This window comes from Leucopleurus acutus, assembly GCF_964270905.1.
Source record: "Leucopleurus acutus genome assembly, chromosome: 10".
Taxonomy (NCBI): domain Eukaryota; kingdom Metazoa; phylum Chordata; class Mammalia; order Artiodactyla; family Delphinidae; genus Leucopleurus; species Leucopleurus acutus.
The window spans coordinates 87,170,971-87,191,827 of NC_139153.1; the positions used below are offsets into that span (position 1 = coordinate 87,170,971).

Sequence of the window (20,857 nt, forward strand, 5' to 3'; positions counted from 1 at the left end):
AGATAATTTGGCGTTTGATCTTCCAGGCCCCTAATAAATAATAATCAACCTCAATTTAGAGTTATTTAATACATGACTATGGTTGTTGCTGTTGGCCACTATTTATTCCCCATTCTTTGAAAGAGGATAATGCATTCCTGCCCCATAGACTTCAGGTTTGGCTGTGACATATTTACCTAATAAAATATCAATTCAGGTGATCAAAGGTATGTTTGAGCCTAGACCATGAGGGGAACGGGCTCCCACCAGCACTCTTTCTCATCCCTTCTGCCATGAGAGGGGCATTCCCCAGATCAGGACGGCTCCTTCTGCCTGCCGTACAAGATGAAAAGACAGCTGGAGTGCAGCTGCAGCCCCTCTGAAAGGGTCCCCAGTATTATGAGCCAGAAATATATCTTTGTGACTTGTAAGTCACAGAGAGTTTTGTATTTTGCCAACACATCCTTGCTCACTAAAGTTTTGCCTTCCAAATGCACTTGGTTGCAGGTAATAAGTAAATGCTTTGCCACTGCATGCTTTGGCCACTTTACCATTGGAAATAGGGCCAGCGATGTCTTTAAATCTAAACAAGGCAGAGAATCAATTCTAGAAAATGCAGAACTAATTGGAAGAAATGATCAGTTTCAGATTCAGTTCTTCTGGCGCCATTTCTAGTACCAAATTTTGTATCATCGTTTGATCAGAGAAGTAGAAACACTAGGAGTGCTAACTAACAAAGGATAGGTATTCTTATTATGGGGATCTGACCTTATGAAATTGTGAGAGCTGGTTGAAGAGTCTGTCTGAAGCTATTGCTCCTGTGTCCATGGACGGCGTAGGCAGCCCTGCAGGAAAGATGGATGAGAAGTAGAGGGTGAGGAGTGAACAAGGAGGCATCGGGAACTGTGAAGACAAGCTGGAATCCACAAGGGTGAAGCGGAACTCATACAGGTCTCTAACAACCTCTAAGGATCTACCTTTGATTATAGATGGACCTTCAGGAGAAGCAGGTATTTTCATAAGATAACCTGACAAGTGGTACAAGAATCTGAGAAGCTAGAGGAAGGTATCCAAAAGGACCTGGAAACACTGCAGCCCTGGCTGTTGTCCCATTTCAACAAGGTGAGCCAAGGTGTAAGCGACACAGTACCCTGAAGCGCCCTAGCTATGCTTCACTTCTGTCTTCCAAATCTCACGCAAAATGTCTCTTGTCTTGTGGCCCACACTGATCTGGAACTACGCTGGAAAGGGAATTCTGGAAACACAGTTTCAGCTCGGCTTAAAGCAGGCAAAAAGAAAACGTCACAATTAATATTTGATGAGTGCACAAATGAACCACCAAATTAATCACCTTAAAGAATTAACTGCAGTGAGTTTCAGATATCGAAATTATCAGGGATCTTCTTTTCTCTAAGGAATTTAACACTTTTGTTGGAAAATATATTTATTACCATTTTGCTTGTTTATTTGCTAGCATCAAATCTCTCACCTACCTTCCGTAAAACATCATCTCAGCGTATCCACTAGAACTTACGTTTGCATCAACCTCAACTCATTTATCTGTGTCATGGAAGCTGTACTGCCCTAGATTAACCAGGCATCACTTTCTCGATGTTTTGATTATTCTAATGTCTATCTCAAGATGCAAGAGTAATCAAGTAGCATTTATAGAAAGGGTTCAGGAAGAGATAAAAGATAATAAAGGCTGCATCTTGTGTAATGGAGCATGTGATGTTAACTTCTTTGGATAATGAAAAGAGGCGGCAAGGGGAGATAAAGAAAATTAGCTGCTTTCCCTCACCCTGAACTTCAATCCTAATACGTTTGTAATAAGCCACCATCTATCAGCGTAAAGATAAATGTTCAAAAATTAAGAGATAACTGATAGGTTTTCATTAATATTAAATGATTTTCCAGCATTTGATAATTTCAATATAGAAGGTTAATTCATTAAGAGTAATTATAAAAGTGACTCATATTGAATTGTTTGGTGCCAAAATATAGCAGGACTGTGTGTCAGGGATTTTCTTATAACCAGTTGTTCTCAAACTAACAAGAGAAGAATCACCCGGAGGGCTTTTTAAAGCACAGATTACTGGGCCCCAACTCCAGAGTTTCTTATTCAGTGGGTCTGGGCTGGGGCCAAGAATTTGCATTTCGAACATGTTTCCAAATGACGCTGATTTTGCGCCTCGTCTGAGGGCTGTGCTTTGAGAAACACTGTTAGAAAAAAGCCACCTAAGGAGGGTGGAGAGTCTGTATCTTATTTGTCAGGATCACTTAAAGGTATGTCTTGCAGGTACCTACAATTAACTCCACAATTAAAGGGCTTATTATCACAAATGGCTAAACACTAAGCTATGTGTCAAATCATTGCTTAGCACAACCTTAAGTTAAAGCATCTACTATATGTCTCATTATCCAGCCAATACAGAAAGTCGAGCCAAGCATTTAAAACCCTGTTTAAATAGACACAGTTACTATATCTAATCAACACAGCAGTGGGGCTTGCCAAAAACCTATAAAATGAATGGATTTGCAAGAAAATTACATCACCTTCAAATCAATGCTGGTAACACAGGTGGCATTTATAAAAAGTAAAGAAATTGACATTAACACAGCCCATCTCTGCTGCCTGGCAATGAGTACTCCAGCTTTGTTAAGGAAAGATCGTCTTTCTTCCAAGAATTATATGTAAATACACTAACTTAAATCATTCCAAAATAGTGTAGCAGGAGGAACCAGAGACTGTTCTAAAATATGTCAATTGATAAGTTAAGAATATTTGGGTCTAAGTTTTATAGGGCTGTCCTTATCCAGCAATGGTCAAATGGTCTTTAAAATCATGCTTTCTTTTCCTATTGGAAAAATAAATAAAAGGATTAACCATCGGACTCAAACGTGCCGTGCTTCATCACCAGAGAGGCTAGCAGAAATTGCAGCGACAATGTAATGAAAAAGCAGCTAAGGACTCCAACCTGTGGCCGCGTGCATAACCTCTGCTCTGGGGACCTGCATTACTTAGCAGATAGAATTAAAATTCTGATCAGTGATTTAAAAGGTTTATAAGGGAGGAAACTGTTGTGTGGTCACATTATCTGCCTTAATCCCTTTCAGTTTGTGCTACCCACCTTGTTAAAACCAATCCATGAGGAATCATTTTCACCTTGAAATCTCCAGATGTTCATGTGAAGCTTAGAAATAAAGCTCTCTGGAAAATGCTTTTCTGGATAATCCCAGAGAAACAGGACGTATGTGTTGAAAGCACAAACACACACACACACACACACACAGACGGACTTGTGCATGCTTACACACCACCATCATAAAATACCTATATGAAATTAACATATTCCCCAGAAAGAGATACTGTGTGCTACAAATTAATCAGCTGCAAATCTATTCAAGCATAGAAATGGCTTATTTGCCACTGATTGAGCTGCACAAATATTCCATCTAAATGACTAGATATTGACATAGAATATTTAGATTATTTGGGTTTAGAGGTATCTGTGCTATCTACTAAGAACTTTTTGTTATATCCTTTCAAAAAATAATAGAGAAACTCAAAAGCATGAGTTATACAAGGGAAGAACCAAATAGGTAATGGTTCCATTGATTATAAGTTTCGGTATCTTAAATAGTTTATTTTGTACATGCAGACTATAAACATCAAGGGAATGTGTGGGCAATAATCATGATAAAGACACTACGTAAATGAGAGTTCTTCAACGAGTCGTTTTAGAAAGGGAGGTTTTAAGAAAGGACATCAGCTACAGAATTATTATTTTTTTAACATCTTTATTGGAGTATAATTGCTTTGTAATGTTGTGTTAGTTTCTGCTGTATAACAAAGCGAATCAGCTGTATGTATACATATATCCCCATATCCTCTCCCTCTTGCATCTCCCTCCCATCCTCCCTATCCCACCCAGCTAGGTGGTCACAAAGCACCAAGCTGATCTGCCTGTGCTACGAGGCTGCTTCCCACTAGCTATTTTACATTTGTTAGTGTATATATGTCAATGCTATTCTCTCCTTCGTCCCAGCTTACCCTTTCCCCTCCCCATGTCCTCAAGTCCATTCTCTACATCTGCGTCTTTATTCCTGTCCTGACCCTAGGTTCATCAGAACCATTTTCAAAATTATAAAATTATTTTTTTAAAAGCACGGTCAGAGATCAATCAAGATGGCAGAGTAAGAGGACGTGAAACTCACCTCCCCCAATGAACACATTAAAAATACCTCTACATGTGGAACAATTCTCACTGAAAACTAACTGGAAACTGGCAGAAAAGACTCCTGTGCAACCAAGGCTGCAAGGAAGATCCACACGTAATGAGGTAGGAAGGGAAGAAAAGAGTTCAGGTCAGGACCTTTGCCCCTGGGAGGGGACTCAGAGAAAAAGGAAGATTACATGGGTGGGGACCTGCTATGGGTGGGGTGGGGACTGAGCAGTGAGAGCCACAGATTGGGCACCCCAGTCCTGGGTTCCTAAACAGGGGAGATGAGCCCCCTTGTTTGTTTGGAAGAATAACAGGAGGGCTGTGGGAAGCTGGACTCCACTCACGGGGCATGTGTGTGGACTGGCTTGCCCGGGAGGCAGAGCGGAGAGGATGGAGAAAGGACTGTTCGCGCGGGTGTCTGGTTTCCTGCTACCACTTTGACACATGCCCCCACCCAAGCCAAGTGAATGCTCCAGCCCCGCTCATTCCACATCATGGCACAGCACTGGATCTAGGGCGGCCATGACTGGGGAGAAAACTAGGCCATGGGATGCAGAGGCAACATGTTCTTTTGGGGCAGAGCCCAGGTAGGGTGGCTGTGGCCATTGTTGGTGCTTATTCAAGAAATGCATCAGAAGCAGCCCAGAACTCTAACAGCAGCCACCCTATCACAGCTGATGCCCCGAGATATGCTGAGAGTCGACACAAGCCCCGCCTGCCTTACAGTGGCTCCACAGCATGGCAGGGGTGACAGAGGCGGCGGATGGTGATTCGCTGCAAGGGACAAAGGGGACTTGCACCCTAGGCTCTGTCTGAGCAAAGCGAGGGAAACAACTGGGGCACCTGCACAGGCACTGCATTGGAGAGAGCTCAGACCTCTGTCTGTGGCTGACGTGAGCCAATAACCTGCACGGGCCCCCTTGCAGCACTGGGAGAGGGGGAAGCATATACTTAAAGGGAACAGAGCCAGCTTGGGCTCAGCCCTCAGGGCTTCTGCTCCAGCAACTTGGGATCAGACGTCACCCGCCACAGGTAACTGTTTCACCTAAATTCATAGAGGCAGAGAAAGTTAAACAAAATGAAAAGGCAGAGGAGCTGCTCTCAATTGAAAGAGCAAGAGAAAACTCGTAAAAAAAAAAAAATAATGAAACAGAAATAAACAGTTTACCGGATAAAGAATTCAAAGCACTGGTAATAAAAATGTTAACTGAATTAGGGAAAAGAATAGATGAACCCAGTGAGAATTTTAACAATGAACTAGAAAAGATAAAAAGTCCCAATCAGAAATGAAGAATACAATAACTGAATATACAATGATGTGAATAGTGCCCTCTGGAGTAGTCCTTGGTCACCATGGTAGCCTTGTGAGAAGAATATGTAAAACATGTGAGAAGACTGAATAAACCACTTTATTGGAAGAATAAATATTAAGAACCAATATTTGCTAAATTAATATGTTCTATTGTTTTTATTTATTAATACACTAGAGTCCTTACATTTAATACTACCCTGAATATTTAAAAGAACCCAACACAACTTTCACAATTACCAATAATTGTATATGGATATTATTTCTGCATGTGCGTATTTGAACATGGGACATAACGCATACATAAGATCAAGTGTATGACTGAGCTAATGTTTTTCTGGTTGTGAGTGTGTCAACAAAAAGTAGCTAGAAGACTAAGAGAGCGATAATAGTTTTCATCAACGGTGTTCACACGTTTCAAGTAAAAGCACAGATGGAAAGCATTCCAATTGCAAAATGTTAACAGGCAGTATTGAGAGGAGAAAAAACAATTAAGTTGAGCAATGAGCTATTTATGATTTCAGTTGCCTTGAATTTTCTTTGCCACCATGAGGCTGTAGTTATTTCTTGAATGAGTTTTGGCCTGATGTATCCTAAAAGCAGGTTTTCAATTTGATGGAAAAAGTAGTTTTTTGTAAAAATAATACTAATAATAAGGTGCTGCCATTAATATAAATGATAAAAGGCCTTTTGTTAGCCTTTCCTTCTTTCTGATGTCCTTTTTCCCCACCTTTTTTGCACAATGGCTGTGAATCCATCATCTTAGTCAAATGTGACAGTCAATGGGCCAGAGTGATATGACAAAACAAACACAAAGTTCCAGTTTTAATTCACTAGATTTTAAGCTTCTTGAGTGCAGTCAATTTATTTGTACCCCCAGTATCCAGCATACTGTCTCTCAAATAGTAGAAAAAAATTGCTTTTTTGAATGAGTGAATGAATGTGTAATATTTATATGACTGACCAATATTCACACATAAACAGAACATTATCAAATATACATACCAATAAAATTATTCTAACTTTAACTTTTATTCTGTGATTCAGGAAGAACTAGGACATTATTGCTAGTCTGAAAGCAATAGTGTGAATTATGGTAGATACAAGGCCAGACTTGGATTATTTTGGCTTTTGGTTATTTGGATTCTTGATGGGTATTGTAAAATTTAAGCTATCTTCTGATAGTTTTTGAAAAACTTTTAAATTCTCTCCTTTCCTGTAAAATGGCTTAAAATGCCTTTCTTTGTTTTTTTAACATGGTCTGGACTTTGACAAACATCTCTATTGGTAATTAATAAAGATAGAGACACATGAAGTGACTTTTTCCACAAGAGACATTATAGATATATCACTCATGACAGCTTTTTGGGTCCCACGTAAACTCCTGTCTCACCAAAAGAGTTATCAATCTCACACGCACCGTGAGAATCTACCGAACTCAGATTGCTATATTTTTTGTCAATTTAAGCTATATTTATAGAACGGCAAGACCTGTAGGTGAAAAAGGAAGCAATTCCACAAGGAGGATCTCTCCAACTGAAGAATCCCTATTTCAGAACTGCTTTCCATGGTCTATCGAACTGGAATAACTCAGTAGTAGCTACACAAGTTTGGTACATCCTTTCCCTTCTAAGACCTGTATTTAACAAGAGCAGAAGGGATTCTTTTAACATGAACTTTATCATAACTAATAAAAGATTAATATGGAGGAAAGAGTACTTTGTGGAATGAACAATTTACAGTATATTCATTCATCCTGTATATATTTATGGAGAGTCACTGACATGCCAAGAAATGTGCAGCTAAACCATACACCATTCACCTTTGGGCCATATGTAACATGAAAAGTAAGTGATGTGCAGGTATAATTGCAACCTATTAAATGGGTTTGCCGCCTCACAGTGGTATTTGTCACCTTATCTAGAAGCAATGGGACGAGGGGTCTTGACGGGGGTTTTCGTTCGGATCGCCTCTCATCATTATAATTCTCTGGCTCTGGCTTCTCTTGTTGTCTGTGAAAGACTGGCTGTGTTGGGGTGTGAAATCCTCCAAGATAATAGTGTAGAATTCTCAGTCTCAGCAATGGCAGTTTTTCAAATTTCATCCATGAGCCCTCTATGCCTCTATTAATCACAATTCTTTGTTTGAATCATTTTGATAAATCTGATTCCTAATTTCTATTGCCTAAATCTAAGGAATGTTTGTAGCCATTGAAAGGTATGAAATCTTTCCAGTGTCTTGAAATGTTTGCAAATGCATCCCAACTTCAAGTCTGTGATGGGTAGAGATTTATAAATCTCAAATGGAGATGAAATAAAAATAACTTCTGAGATAAAAGCTCAAGGTCATTTACCTCCAGGTTTTTCCTTTGATCCAGTAGAAAGGTCACTTCCTTTTTCACTCCTTCCCAATTCCATAGTCACCCTCCACTGTAGCTGCAGAAGTTGAAAGATAGATCAGACCATTTTGAAGCAATGTTTTTGCACTCCTATACAAGGCAACCCACCTTTTAAGGTCAGTTTCTATTCACTGATTAAGGCAAAGATTTCTTCTCTATAGGGCTATCAGCTAAACCCCCAAATGTGTAAGTTCTAAAAATTTGTTTTCCATAGCGTTTATTCATATTACTGCTAAGGCACTTATATTCCACTGTAACCTAATTTTCTGTGTCTTCTCCAAGATATTATAACCTTCTTGAAAGCAGAGGAGCTATCTCTATATTTGCATTCCTGTTGCCCAGTTCTGTGACAGATACATTGTAGGTATCAGTAACAAAGGCTTATAAAAGAAATAAATGAGTTACTTTAAAACATTACTTTCCACCAAAAAAAATCTGTATTACTGGGTTTTGCTGCTTAACTTCTCATGCCTTTTACATACAGGGATAATTAGCAACTAAAAAGGAAAGGGCAAACACTTATTTTTAATTTAAAAATCATGCTGTGATGAGAGTTAAGAGAGAGTAATTTGACTTTGAATTTCATTGTAGAGCTCGGGACACAGTCACAGTTCAGACAATAAAATGTCTTCGTATTTTCCACTTGGCATTCAAGCAAATGTGAAGACTAGGTGAACAAATGCCCCACTTCCCTCAGCTTCTTTTGACAAATGTGGCCAGATCACACTGTTATGGATCTACACTGAACAATCCAAGTTAGCCAGTGACAAAATGACCATCTGCTTGGTCAGAAGTTGGTAAGTGCAGGCTATGCTGCTATCCCACTGATATCCATTACAAATGGAATAAATCATTGCAGCCCTCCTAAGAATGGATAATCTTTTCCACCACATTCCTCATTCTTACAATGTGTTGAAAGACACCTGACCTGGCATTTGCAACCTACCTAAATATTGTGATTAAGAGTCTGAAACAAAGAGGCAATGTAATTTTGCTTGCAGCTTGGGATAAATATTTTCTGCAAATATGAAATCCTGCTTCATGTGGGAGGAGGATATTTTAGAATAATGTCAACTGAATTATGCTGGCTGATACTCACGTTGTTTCCAACTGTGGGCACAAACAAATGAACAGATTTATTCCTTCTGTCACCATTACCCTGACACAAGTCATAATACTCTACAAAGAACTTAGCACTTGGAAGCATGTATTTTAGAATAAAAATATTAAACCTTATTTTTAAAGATTTTATAATAGTTGGAGGTTTCTGGATTATGCGACTCTGGAGGTATATGAACGTATTGAGAGCTCTTCATGTCATGGGCACTGACTGGACTATGCCTCACTCGTAATTCAGTCAACAAATAGCAAAAAATGCACAAGGGTGCTCCATCACTGTTAGATATCTTTTACGGCACCCTTTGGATAGATGTTCTAAATATACTTTAAATATCTTTTACTGCCTTTGGATTCTGAAGGGAATGTTTAAGCACTTTTAGATTTTAATAGTTTTTGCCACTCATACATGGCTATTTCTCTTAATCCTCTCAGTACACTTTATTTAAACATTTCTTCAACCTATGTACATATTATAGACTGCTAGAAACAAGAATAGGCTAGTCTTGGGAAGAGGCATCATCTTCAAGTTGGGAAGTGTATTGCAATTGATGCTTGAACCTGTGAAAATCAAGCTCTAAGGAGTGTACAAAAAATGTATAAGGGAAAAGAATCTGAAAAAATATGTATATATATGTATGTATAACTGAATCACTTTGCTGTATACCTGAAACTAACACAACGTTGTAAATCAACTATACTTCAACTTAAAAAGAATCACCCTAGATTATAAATGGTATTTTAAAAATAATAATAATAATGAATAGAATGGAAACCTAGGATGAAGCACTACCCCAAGGCAGTGTGACACTGATCTCTGGCAGGATGTCAGAGTAGTTAAAAAGCTGGGTTCTGGACTCTCCACCCTCTGGCTTCCAAGGTCCACTCTGCTCCTCTCTGCATCAGTTTTCTCACGTATAAAATAGAGATAAGATGAATAACTATCTATGTAGTTATTGAAGAAATTAAATAAGTAAATTAATGCAAAGTAATAAAAAATGCTTGAGAAAAAATAATTCCTTAATTAATATGTTTATTATTAGCTTAAAGAGCTAGGTAAGAATTGAAAAAGAAATGCAATGCACCGTTTGATACTTTGTAAATGCATATAATGGAACAAAAAGATTAAAAATACATGAAAGCATATACCTGAGAATGTATGATCACAATTATAATAATGTACTTTAGATACTTGGCCATCTGTTTGCTTAAGAAATATTACTGTCCTCTGGTTATTTGAGATCTTAGGACCAGCACGTATTACTTTGTTAAAATAAAAAGGAAAGAGAGACAGAGAGAAAGAGGTGGGGTGGGGGAGGTGGGGAGGAAGGAAGGAGAGAAAGAAAGAAGGAAGGAAAGAAGAGAGAAGGAGGGAGGGAGGGAGGGGAATATGACTTCACCTAGTGCATGGCCCTTGGTCCTTCACTAAAAAGACTATCTGGGGGAGAAGGCGGAAGATGGCGGAAGAGTAAGACGCGGAGATCACCTTCCTCCCCACAGATACACCAGAAATACATCTACGCGTGGAACAACTCCTACAGAACACCTACTGAAGGCTGGCAGAAGACCTCAGACCTCCCAAAAGGCAAGAAACTCCCCACGTACATGGGTAGAGCAAAAGAAAAAACAGAGACAAAAGAATAGGGACGGCACCTGCACCAGTGGGAGGGAGCTGTGAAGGAGGAAAAGTTTCCACACACTAGGAAGCCCCTTCGCGGGCGGAGACTGCGGGAGGCGGAGGGGGGAGCTTCGAAGCTGCGGAGGAGAGCACAGCAACAGGGGTGCGGAGGGCAAAGCGGGGAGATTCCCGCACAGAGGATCGGTGCCGACCGGCACTCACCAGCCCGAGAGGCTTGTCTGCTCACCCGTCGGGGCGGGCGGGGCTGCGAGCTGAGGCCGGAGCGCAGGGAGAGGACTGGGGTTGGCGGCTTGAACATAGCCTGAAGGGGTTAGTGCACCACAGCTAGCCGGGAGGGAGTCCGGGGAAAAGCCTGCACCTGCCGAAGAGGCAGGAGACTTTTCCTTCCCTCTTTGTTTCCTGGGGCGTGAGGAGAGGGGATTAAGAGCGCTGCTTAAAGGAGCTCCAGAGACGGGCGCGAGCCGCGGCTAAAAGCGCGAACCCCAGAGACGGGCGCGAGCCGCGGCTGAAAGCGCGGAATCCAGAGACGGGCGCGAGCCGCGGCTGAAAGCGCGGACCCCAGAGGCGGGCGGGAGACGTTAAGGCTGCTGCTGCCGCCACCGAGGGGCCTGTGTGCGAGCACAGGTCACTCTCCACACCCCTCTTCCGCGGAGCCTGTGCAGCCCGCCACTGCCAGGTTCCCGGGATCCAGGGACAACTTCCCCGGGACAGCGCACAGCGCGCCTCAGGCTGGTGCAAAGTCACGCCGGCCTTTGCCACCGCAGGCCCGCCCCGCACTCTGTGCCCCTCCGTCCCCGCCGGCCTGAGTGCGCCAGAGCCCCCAATCAGCGGCTCTTTTAACCCCATCCTGTCTGAGCAAAAAACAGACGCCCTCCAGCGATCTACACGCAGTGGCGGGGCCAAATCCAAAGCTTAGCCCTGGGAGCTGTGACAACAAAGAAGAGAAAGGGAAATCTCTCCCAGCAGCCTCAGAAGCAGCGGATTAAAGCTCCACAATCAACTTGATATACCCTGCATCTATGGAATACCTGAATAGACAACCAATCATCCCAAATTAAGGAAGTGGACTTTAGGAGCAAGATCTATGATTTTTTCCCCTTTCCTCTTTTTGTGAGTGTGTATGTGTATGCTTCTGTGTGAGATCTTGTCTGTATAGTCTTGCTTCCACCATTTGTCCTAGGGTTCTATCCGTCCATCTTTTTTTTTTTAATTTTTTTTCTTAATAATTAATTTTAATAACAATATTATACTTTACCTTCGTTCTTTCTTTCTTTCTTTCCGTCCTTCCTTCCCTCCTTTAGACAACGAATCATCCCAAATTGAGGAGGTGGTCTCTGACAGCAAGATTTAGGATTTTTCCCCATTTACCTCTTTTAGTGAGGGTGTATGTGTATGCTTCTGTGTAAGATTTTGTCTGTATAGCTTTGCTTCCAACATTTGTCCTAAGGTTCTTTCCGTCCTTTTTTTTTTTTTTCTAAATAAGAATTTTTTAATTCAATAACTTTATTATACTTTATTTTATTTTTACTGTATCTTCTTTCTTTCTGTCTTTTTTCCTTCTTTCCCTCCTTCCTTCCTTCCTCTCTCCCTCCCTCCCTCCTTTCTTTCCTTCTTTGCTTCTTTCTTTCTTTCTTCCTTCCTTCCTACCCTCCTTTCCTTCTTTCTTTCCTCATACTTCTACTAATTCCCTCTACTTTTTCTCCCTTTTATCCTGAGCCGTGTGGATGAAAAGCTTTTGGTGCTCCAGCCAGGAGGCAGGGCTCTGCCTCTGAGGTAGGAGAGCCAACTTCAGGACACTGATCAACAAGAGACCTCCCAGCTCCACATAATATCAAATGGCGAAAATCTCCCAGAGACCTCCATCTTAACATCAGCACCCAGCTTCACTCAACGACCAGCGAGCCACAGTGCTGGACATCCTATGCCAAACAACTAGCAAGACAGGAACACAACCCCACCCATTAGCAGAGAGGCTGCCTAAAATCATAATAAGGCCACAGACACCCCAAAACACACCACCAGACGTGAACCTGCCCACTAGAGAGACAAGATCCAGCCTCATCCACCACAACACAGGCACTAGTCCCCTCCACCAGGAAGCCTACACAACCCACTGAACCAACCTTAGCCACTGGAGACAGACATCAAAAACAGGAGGAACTACGAACCTGCAGCCTGCAAAAAGGAGACCCCAAACACAGTAAGATAAGCAAAATGAGAAGACAGAAAAACACACAGCAGATAAAGGAGCAAGATAAAAATGCACCAGACCTAACAAATGAAGAGGAAATAGGCAGTCTACCTGAAAGAGAATTCAGAATAATGATAGTAAGGTTGATCCGAAATCTTGGAGATAGAATGGACAATAGATTGGACAAAATGCAAGAATCAGTTAACAAGGACCTAGAAGAACTAAAGATGAAACAAGCAACGATGAACAACACAATAAATGAAATTAAAAGTACTCTAGATGGGATCAATAGCAGAATAACTGAGGCAGAAGAACGGATAAGTGACCTGGAAGATAAAATAGTGGAAATAACTACTGCAGAGCAGAATAAAGAAAAAAGAATGAAAAGAACTGAGGACAGTCTCAGAGACCTCTGGGACAACATTAAACGCACCAACATTCGAATTATAGGGGTTCCAGAAGAAGAAGAGAAAAAGAAAGGGACTGAGAAAATATTTGAAGAGATTATAGTTGAAAACTTCCCTAACATGGGAAAGGAAATAGTTAATCAAGTCCAGGAAGCACAGAGAGTCCCATACAAGATAAATACAAGGAGAAATACGCCAAGACACATATTAATCAAACTGTCAAAAATTAAATACAAAGAAAGCATATTAAAAGCAGCAAGGGAAAAACAACAAATAACACATAAGGGAATCCCCATAAGGTTAACAGCTGATCTCTCAGCAGAAACCCTACAAGCCAGAAGGGAGTGGCAGGACATACTGAAAGTGATGAAGGAGAAAAACATGCAGCCAAGACTACTCTACCCAGCAAGGATCTCATTCAGATTTGATGGAGAAATTAAAACCTTTACAGACAAGCAAAAGCTGAGAGAGTTCAGCACCACCAAACCAGCTTTACAACAAATGCTAAAGGATCTTTTCTAGGCAAGAAACACAAGAGAAGGAAAAGACCTATAATAACGAACCCAAAACAATTTAGAAAATGGGAATAGGAACATACATATCGATAATTACCTTAAATGTAAATGGACTAAATGCTCCCACCAAAAGACACAGATTAGCTGAATGGATACAAAAACAAGACCCTTATATATGCTGTCTACAAGAGACCCACTTCAGACCTAGAGACACATACAGACTGAAAGTAAGGGGATGGAAAAAGATATTCCATGCAAATGGAAGCCAAAAGAAAGCTGGAGTAGCAATTCTCATATCAGACAAAATAGACTTTAAAATAAGGACTATTAAAAGAGACAAAGAAGGACACTACATAATGATCAAGGGATCGATCCAAGAAGAAGATATAACAATTGTAAATATTTATGCACCCAACATAGGAGCACCTCAATACATAAGGCAAATACTAACAGCCATAAAAGGGGAAATCGACAGTAACACATTCATAGTAGGGGACTTAAACACCCCACTTTCACCCATGGACAGATCATCCAAAATGAAAATAAATAAGGAAACACAAGCTTTAAATGATACATTAAACAAGATGGACTTAATTGATATTTATAGGACACTCCATCCAAAAACAACAGAATACACATTTTTCTCAAGTGCTCATGGAACATTCTCCAGGATAGATCATATCTTGGGTCACAAATCAAGCCTTGGTAAATTTAAGAAAATTGAAATTGTATCAAGTATCTTTTCTGACCACAACGCCATGAGACTAGATATCAATTACAGGAAAAGATCTGTAAAAAATACAAACACATGGAGGCTAAACAATACACTACTTAATAATGAAGATATCACTGAAGAAATCAAAGAGGAAATCAAAAAATACCTAGAAACAAATGACAATGGAGACACAACGACCCAAAACCTGTGGGATGCAGCAAAAGCAGTTCTAAGGGGGAAGTTTATAGCAATACAAGCCCACCTTAAGAAGCAGGAAACATCTCGAATAAACAACCTAACCTTGCACCTCAAGCAATTAGAGAAAGAAGAACAAAAAAACCCCAAAGCTAGCAGAAGGAAAGAAATCATAAAAATCAGATCAGAAATAAATGAAAAAGAAATGAAGGAAACAATAGCAAAGATCAATAAAACTAAAAGCTGGTTCTTTGAGAAGATAAACAAAATAGATAAACCACTAGCCAGACTCATCAAGAAAAAAAGGGAGAAGACTCAAATCAATAGAATTAGAAATGAAAAAGGAGAGGTAACAACTGACACTGCAGAGATAAAAGAGATCATGAGAGATTACTACAAGCAACTCTATGCCAATAAAATGGACAATCTGGAAGAAATGGACAAATTCTTAGAAATGCACAACCTGCCAAGACTGAATCAGGAAGAAATAGAAAATATGAACAGACCAATCACAAGCACTGAAATTGAAACTGTGATTAAAAACCTTCCAACAAAGAAAAGCCCAGGACCAGATGGCTTCACAGGCGAATTCTATCAAACATTTAGAGAAGAGCTAACACCTATCCTTCTCAAACTCTTCCAAAATATAGCAGAGGGAGGAACACTCCCAAACTCCTTCTACGAGGCCACCATCACCTTGATACCAAAACCAGACAAGGATGTCACAAAGAAAGAAAACTACAGGCCAATATCACTGATGAACATAGATGCAAAAATCCTCAACAAAATACTAGCAAACAGAATCCAACAGCACATTAAAAGGATCATACACCATGATCAAGTGGGGTTTATTCCAGGAATGCAAGGATTCTTCAATATACACAAATCTATCAATGTGATAAACCATATTAACAAATTGAAGGAGAAAAACCATATGATCATCTCAATAGATGCAGAGAAAGCTTTTGACAAAATTCAACACCCATTTATGATAAAAACCCTGCAGAAAGTAGGCATAGAGGGAACTTTCCTCAACATAATAAAGGCCATATATGACAAGCCCACAGCAAACATCATCCTCAATGGTGAAAAACTGAAAGCATTTCCACTAAGATCAGGAACAAGACAAGGTTGCCCACTCTCACCACTATTATTCAACATTGTTTTGGAAGTTTTAGCCACAGCAATCAGAGAAGAAAAGGAAATAAAAGGAATCCAAATCGGAAAAGAAGAAGTAAAGCTGTCACTGTTTGCAGATGACATGATCCTATACATAGAGAACCCTAAAGATGCTACCAGAAAACTACTAGAGCTAATCAATGAATTTGGTAAAGTGGCAGGATACAAAATTAATGCACAGAAATCTCTGGCATTCCTATATACTAATGATGAAAAATCTGAAAGTGAAATCAAGAAAACACTCCCATTTACCATTGCAACAAAAAGAATAAAATATCTAGGAATAAACCTACCTAAGGAGACAAAAGACCTGTATGCAGAAAATTATAAGACACTGATGAAAGAAATTAAAGATGATACAAATAGATGGAGAGATATACCATGTTCTTGGATTGGAAGAATCAACATTGTGAAAATGACTCTACTACCCAAAGCAATCTATAGATTCAATGCAATCCCTATCAAACTACCACTGGCATTTTTCACAGAACTAGAACAAAAAATTTCACAATTTGTATGGAAACACAAAAGACCCCGAATAGCCAAAGCAATCTTGAGAACGAAAGAAGGAACTGGAGGAATCAGGCTCCCTGACTTCAGACTATACTACAAAGCTACAGTTATCAAGACGGTATGGTACTGGCACAAAAACAGAAAGATAGATCAATGGAACAGGATAGAAAGCCCAGAGATAAACCCATGCACATATGGACACCTTATCTTTGATAAAGGTGGCAGTAATGTACAATGGAGAAAGGACAGCCTCTTCAATAAGTGGTGTTGGGAAAACTGGACAGGTACATGTAAAAGTATGAGATTAGATCACTCCCTAACACCATACACAAAAATAAGCTCAAAATGGATTAAAGACCTAAATGTAAAGCCAGAAACTATCAAACTCTTAGAGGAAAACATAGGCAGAACACTCTATGACACAAATCACAGCAAGATCCTTTCTGACCCACCTCCTAGAGTAATGGAAATAAAAACAAAAATAAACAAATGGGACCTAATGAAACTTCAAAGCTTTTGCACAGCAAAGGAAACCATAAACAGGACCAAAAGACAACCCTCAGAATGGGAGAAAATATTTGCAAATGAAGCAACCGACAAAGGATTAATCTCCAAAATTTACAAGCAGCTCATGCAGCTCAATAACAAGAAAACAAACAACCCAATCCAAAAATGGGCAGAAGACCTAAATAGACATTTCTCCAAAGAAGATATACAGACTGCCAACAAACACATGAAAGAATGCTCAACATCATTAATCATTAGAGAAATGCAAATCAAAACTACAATGAGATATCATCTCACACCAGTCAGAATGGCCATCATCAAAAAATCTAGAAACAATAAATGCTGGAGAGGGTGTGGAGAAAAGGGAACACTCTTGCACTGCTGGTGGGAATGTGAATTGGTTCAGCCACTATGGAGAACAGTATGGAGGTTCCTTAAAAAACTACAAATAGAACTACCATATGACCCAGCAATCCCACTCCTGGGCATATACCCTGAGAAAACCAAAATTCAAAAAGAGTCATGTACCAAAATGTTCATTGCAGCTCTATTTACAATAGCCCGGAGATGGAAACAACCTAAGTGCCCGTCATCGGATGAATGGATAAAGAAGATGTGGCACATATATACAATGGAATATTACTCAGCCATAAAAAGAAATGAAATTGAGCTATTTGTAATGAGGTGGATAGACCTAGAGTCTGTCATACAGAGTGAAGTAAGTCAGAAAGAAAAAGACAAATACCGTATGCTAACACATATATATGGAATTTAAGAAAAAAAAATGTCATGAAGAACCTAGGGGTAAGGCAGGAATAAAGACGCAGACCTCCTAGAGAACGGACTTGAGGTTATGGGGAGGGGGAAGGGTGAGCTGTGACAGGGCGAGAGAGAGTCATGGGCATATACACACTAACAAACGTAGTAAGGTAGATAGCTAGTGGGAAGCAGCCGCATGGCACAGGGATATTGACTCGGTGCTTTGTGACAGCCTGGAGGGGTGGGATAGGGAGGGTGGGAGGGAGGGAGACGCAACAGGGAAGACATATGGGAACATATGTTTATGTATGACTGATTCACTTTGTTATAAAGCAGAAACTAACACACCATTGTAAAGCAATTATACTCCAATAAAGATGTTTAAAAAAAAAAAAAAAAAAGACTATCTGACCTCATGGTGCTTCCTAGAAGTAACCATCCTGATAAGGGGGCCTGGAAAGATTTCTTAGGGCACACCTGCTCCCTGGTCAGCACCATTTCGTGGTAGCTGTGTTAGTGAATTCTGTCCCTGTAGCAGACCGAAATGCTCCTTTGTCCGTTTAGGATTCATTCTGTAGTCCAGGCCGTGTTTCTCCTCCCCTCCCCTCTCTGCTGCCTCCCCAGCACTCAATTCCTCTTCAATCCCTAATAAACATGTGTCTTTAAAAAAAAAAAAAAAAAAAAAGAAATATTACTGAGTACTTACTAGCAACCAGGCATTGTGAGGTGTTAAAAGACATGGTCCCTATCTCCCTCTTTGGAGCTTATGGAGAAGGGAGAAGATGAACACCAAGAACAATGATCAATATAAATGCTCTGATAGAGATGAGAGAGGCCAAACTTTTCTGGCAATTTAGCATGTGCTCCAGACTGTAGGGTAGAGAGGCAAGAAATGTCAGAGTCTTCAATGTCATATGAAGAAGCTTGGCTTTTAACCTTAGTAATGTGGAGCATTGAAAGAATATTTTTCATCTCACTATCTACCTTGGGAGGAAGGGAAGGAGGAAGATGTAGGTAAGGCAGGAAAACCACTTAGCTTGCCATTTCAGTAACCCATAATCTGGGAGGGAGCTGATTGGTCTGAACTAAGGCAGTGGAGCTGGGATAGTGAAGAAGCAGAAGATTTGAGAGACATTAAGATGAAAGAATATATATAGAATTGTTGTCACTAACTGGACTGAAAATTTAAGGAAGAGTGAGAAATAAAGAGCACATCCTTGGGTTACCTGATTTAGTCAACTGGGTGGATGAACATGTCACTCAAGATGAGAACGTGGAAGGATGAGGTAGATTTAATTAAAAAGGTGTTGTCTCCAGATTTGCATCTATATAGATAGAAATGTATATGTAAATGTCTGCAAAAGAAGCTTAGTTGACAGTAGAACATATTTGTCTATTACACAGAAGAGAGGTCTAGATTAGAAGTGCAGATCTGGGAGTTATACAAATGGTAGTTGCAGCCATGAGATCCATATTTTCACCCAAAGAGAGTAGGTGAAATGGGACAAAAACAAAGACTAATGATGGAATCCTGAGGAACACCAACATATAACAGATAGAAACGGAAACATGTTGAGAATTGTCAAGAAGAGCTGCAGGAAATGCGGGACAAAGTAGAGTCACTATACCAAAGGAAGAGGGGTTACAAGAAGGAGGAGATGTTCTCCAGGGACAGATTCAGCAGAGAAGCTTAGTAGGTTGAAGAATTAAACATGTTATTTGACATGAGTATCTGGAAAGTCATGGACAATTTTGGTGAAAAGTATCTGGGTGGGGTGGCAGGTGTGTGTTCACAAGAAAGGGGTAGAAGTTTGGAAGTGCTAGGAGGGCAGGTTGCTCTTTATAGAAGTTTTGCAGAGTAAGAACTAAAGGGAGATACATGGCCAAGTAAGTCTTTTGTTTCTGCTTTTCTTCTGGCTCTCAGATTTAAGAGATTTAAACATGTTTGCCTGATGAAAGATAAAGGGTGGATGAAAAGAGTGGATAACTTTTGGAGCAAAATGCGATAGAATCCAGACAATAGAAGTACAAGTATAGGAAAGGAGAGGGTGATGGTCTAGGGTACAGTGTGCTGGAGATGGGTGGCAGTTTGAGGTGTTCTTGACTGACTTTTTTATAGAAATGGAAAAGGATGCTTATCTATAAAGAATGATGATGAAGAAATCAAGTAGGGGATTTGAAAAGAGGGTTGAGTAAAATAGTTGATGGAAAGAGGAGGAAAAGGAACCAATGAGGTAAGGATTGCTGGTTGACCCCCAAGTCCAGATGGGACAGCTTTGAAATGGTGGCATCAATCCTCACGCTTGGCAAGAACTCAGATCCTACTTTTAGGCTTGGGGGTCTAATGAAGAAGGTACAGTAAAGCAACACTATTTGCCAGCTATGTGAAGGGCAGGATGCTTGACAAAGTTTGTATAAATGGAACTGCTTTGAGGGGCAGAATCCATAACATGTAGCAGAGTAAACACACTGGGATAAGTGGCTAAGAATTTGGACATCGCTCCTGTGGAGGAAACCACATGTCTTCCACAGTACAGACACACCTGAATGATCTCAGAATTATGGCTGAGTATACTCAGGCTACACCTTCCTAAGCCACAAGGAACATAAGCCTTTCTTAAGAAACATCAATTACAATGGAGAAAAGACAGTTTCTTCAATAAGTGGTGCTGGGAAAACTGGACAGCTACATGTAAAAGAATTAAATTAGAACACTCCCTAACACCATACACAAAAATAAACTCAAAATGGATTAGAGACCTAAATGTAAGACCGGGCACTATAAAACGCTTAGAGGAAAACATAGGAAGAACACTCTTTGATATAAAAAACAGCAAAATCTTTTTTGATCCACCTCCTACAGTAAAGGAAATAAAAACGAAAATAAACAAATAGGACCTAATGAAACTTAAAAGCTTTTGCAAAGCAAAGGAAACTACAAACAAGACGAAAAGACAACCCTCAGAATGGAAGAAAATATTTGCAAATGAATCAATGGACAAAGGATTAATCTCCAAAATATATAAACAGCTCATGCAGCTCAATATTAAAAAAAAAAAAACAACCCAATCAAAAAATGAGCAGAAGACCTAAATAGACATTTCTCCAAAGAAGACATATAGATGGCCAAGAGGCACATGAAAAGCTGCTCAACATCACTAATTATTAGAGAAATACAAATCAAAACTACAATGAGGTATCACCTCCCA

The 20,857-nt window shown here is 40.0% G+C and overlaps 1 protein-coding gene across 2 annotated transcripts in view; it reads right to left on the minus strand.

The window, feature by feature from the left end:
- LOC309967717 (uncharacterized protein) overlaps positions 1-20,857 on the minus strand; it is a 151,095-nt gene that overhangs the window by 14,390 nt on the left and 115,848 nt on the right. For both annotated transcript variants that reach the window (XM_082848487.1, XM_082848488.1), the window contains 2 exons: positions 7,868-7,949; positions 748-824 (listed from right to left, as the gene is read on the minus strand). In XM_082848487.1, coding sequence (XP_082704613.1) covers positions 748-824; positions 7,868-7,949 — 159 coding nt within the window. The remainder of the gene's footprint in view (positions 1-747; positions 825-7,867; positions 7,950-20,857) is intronic.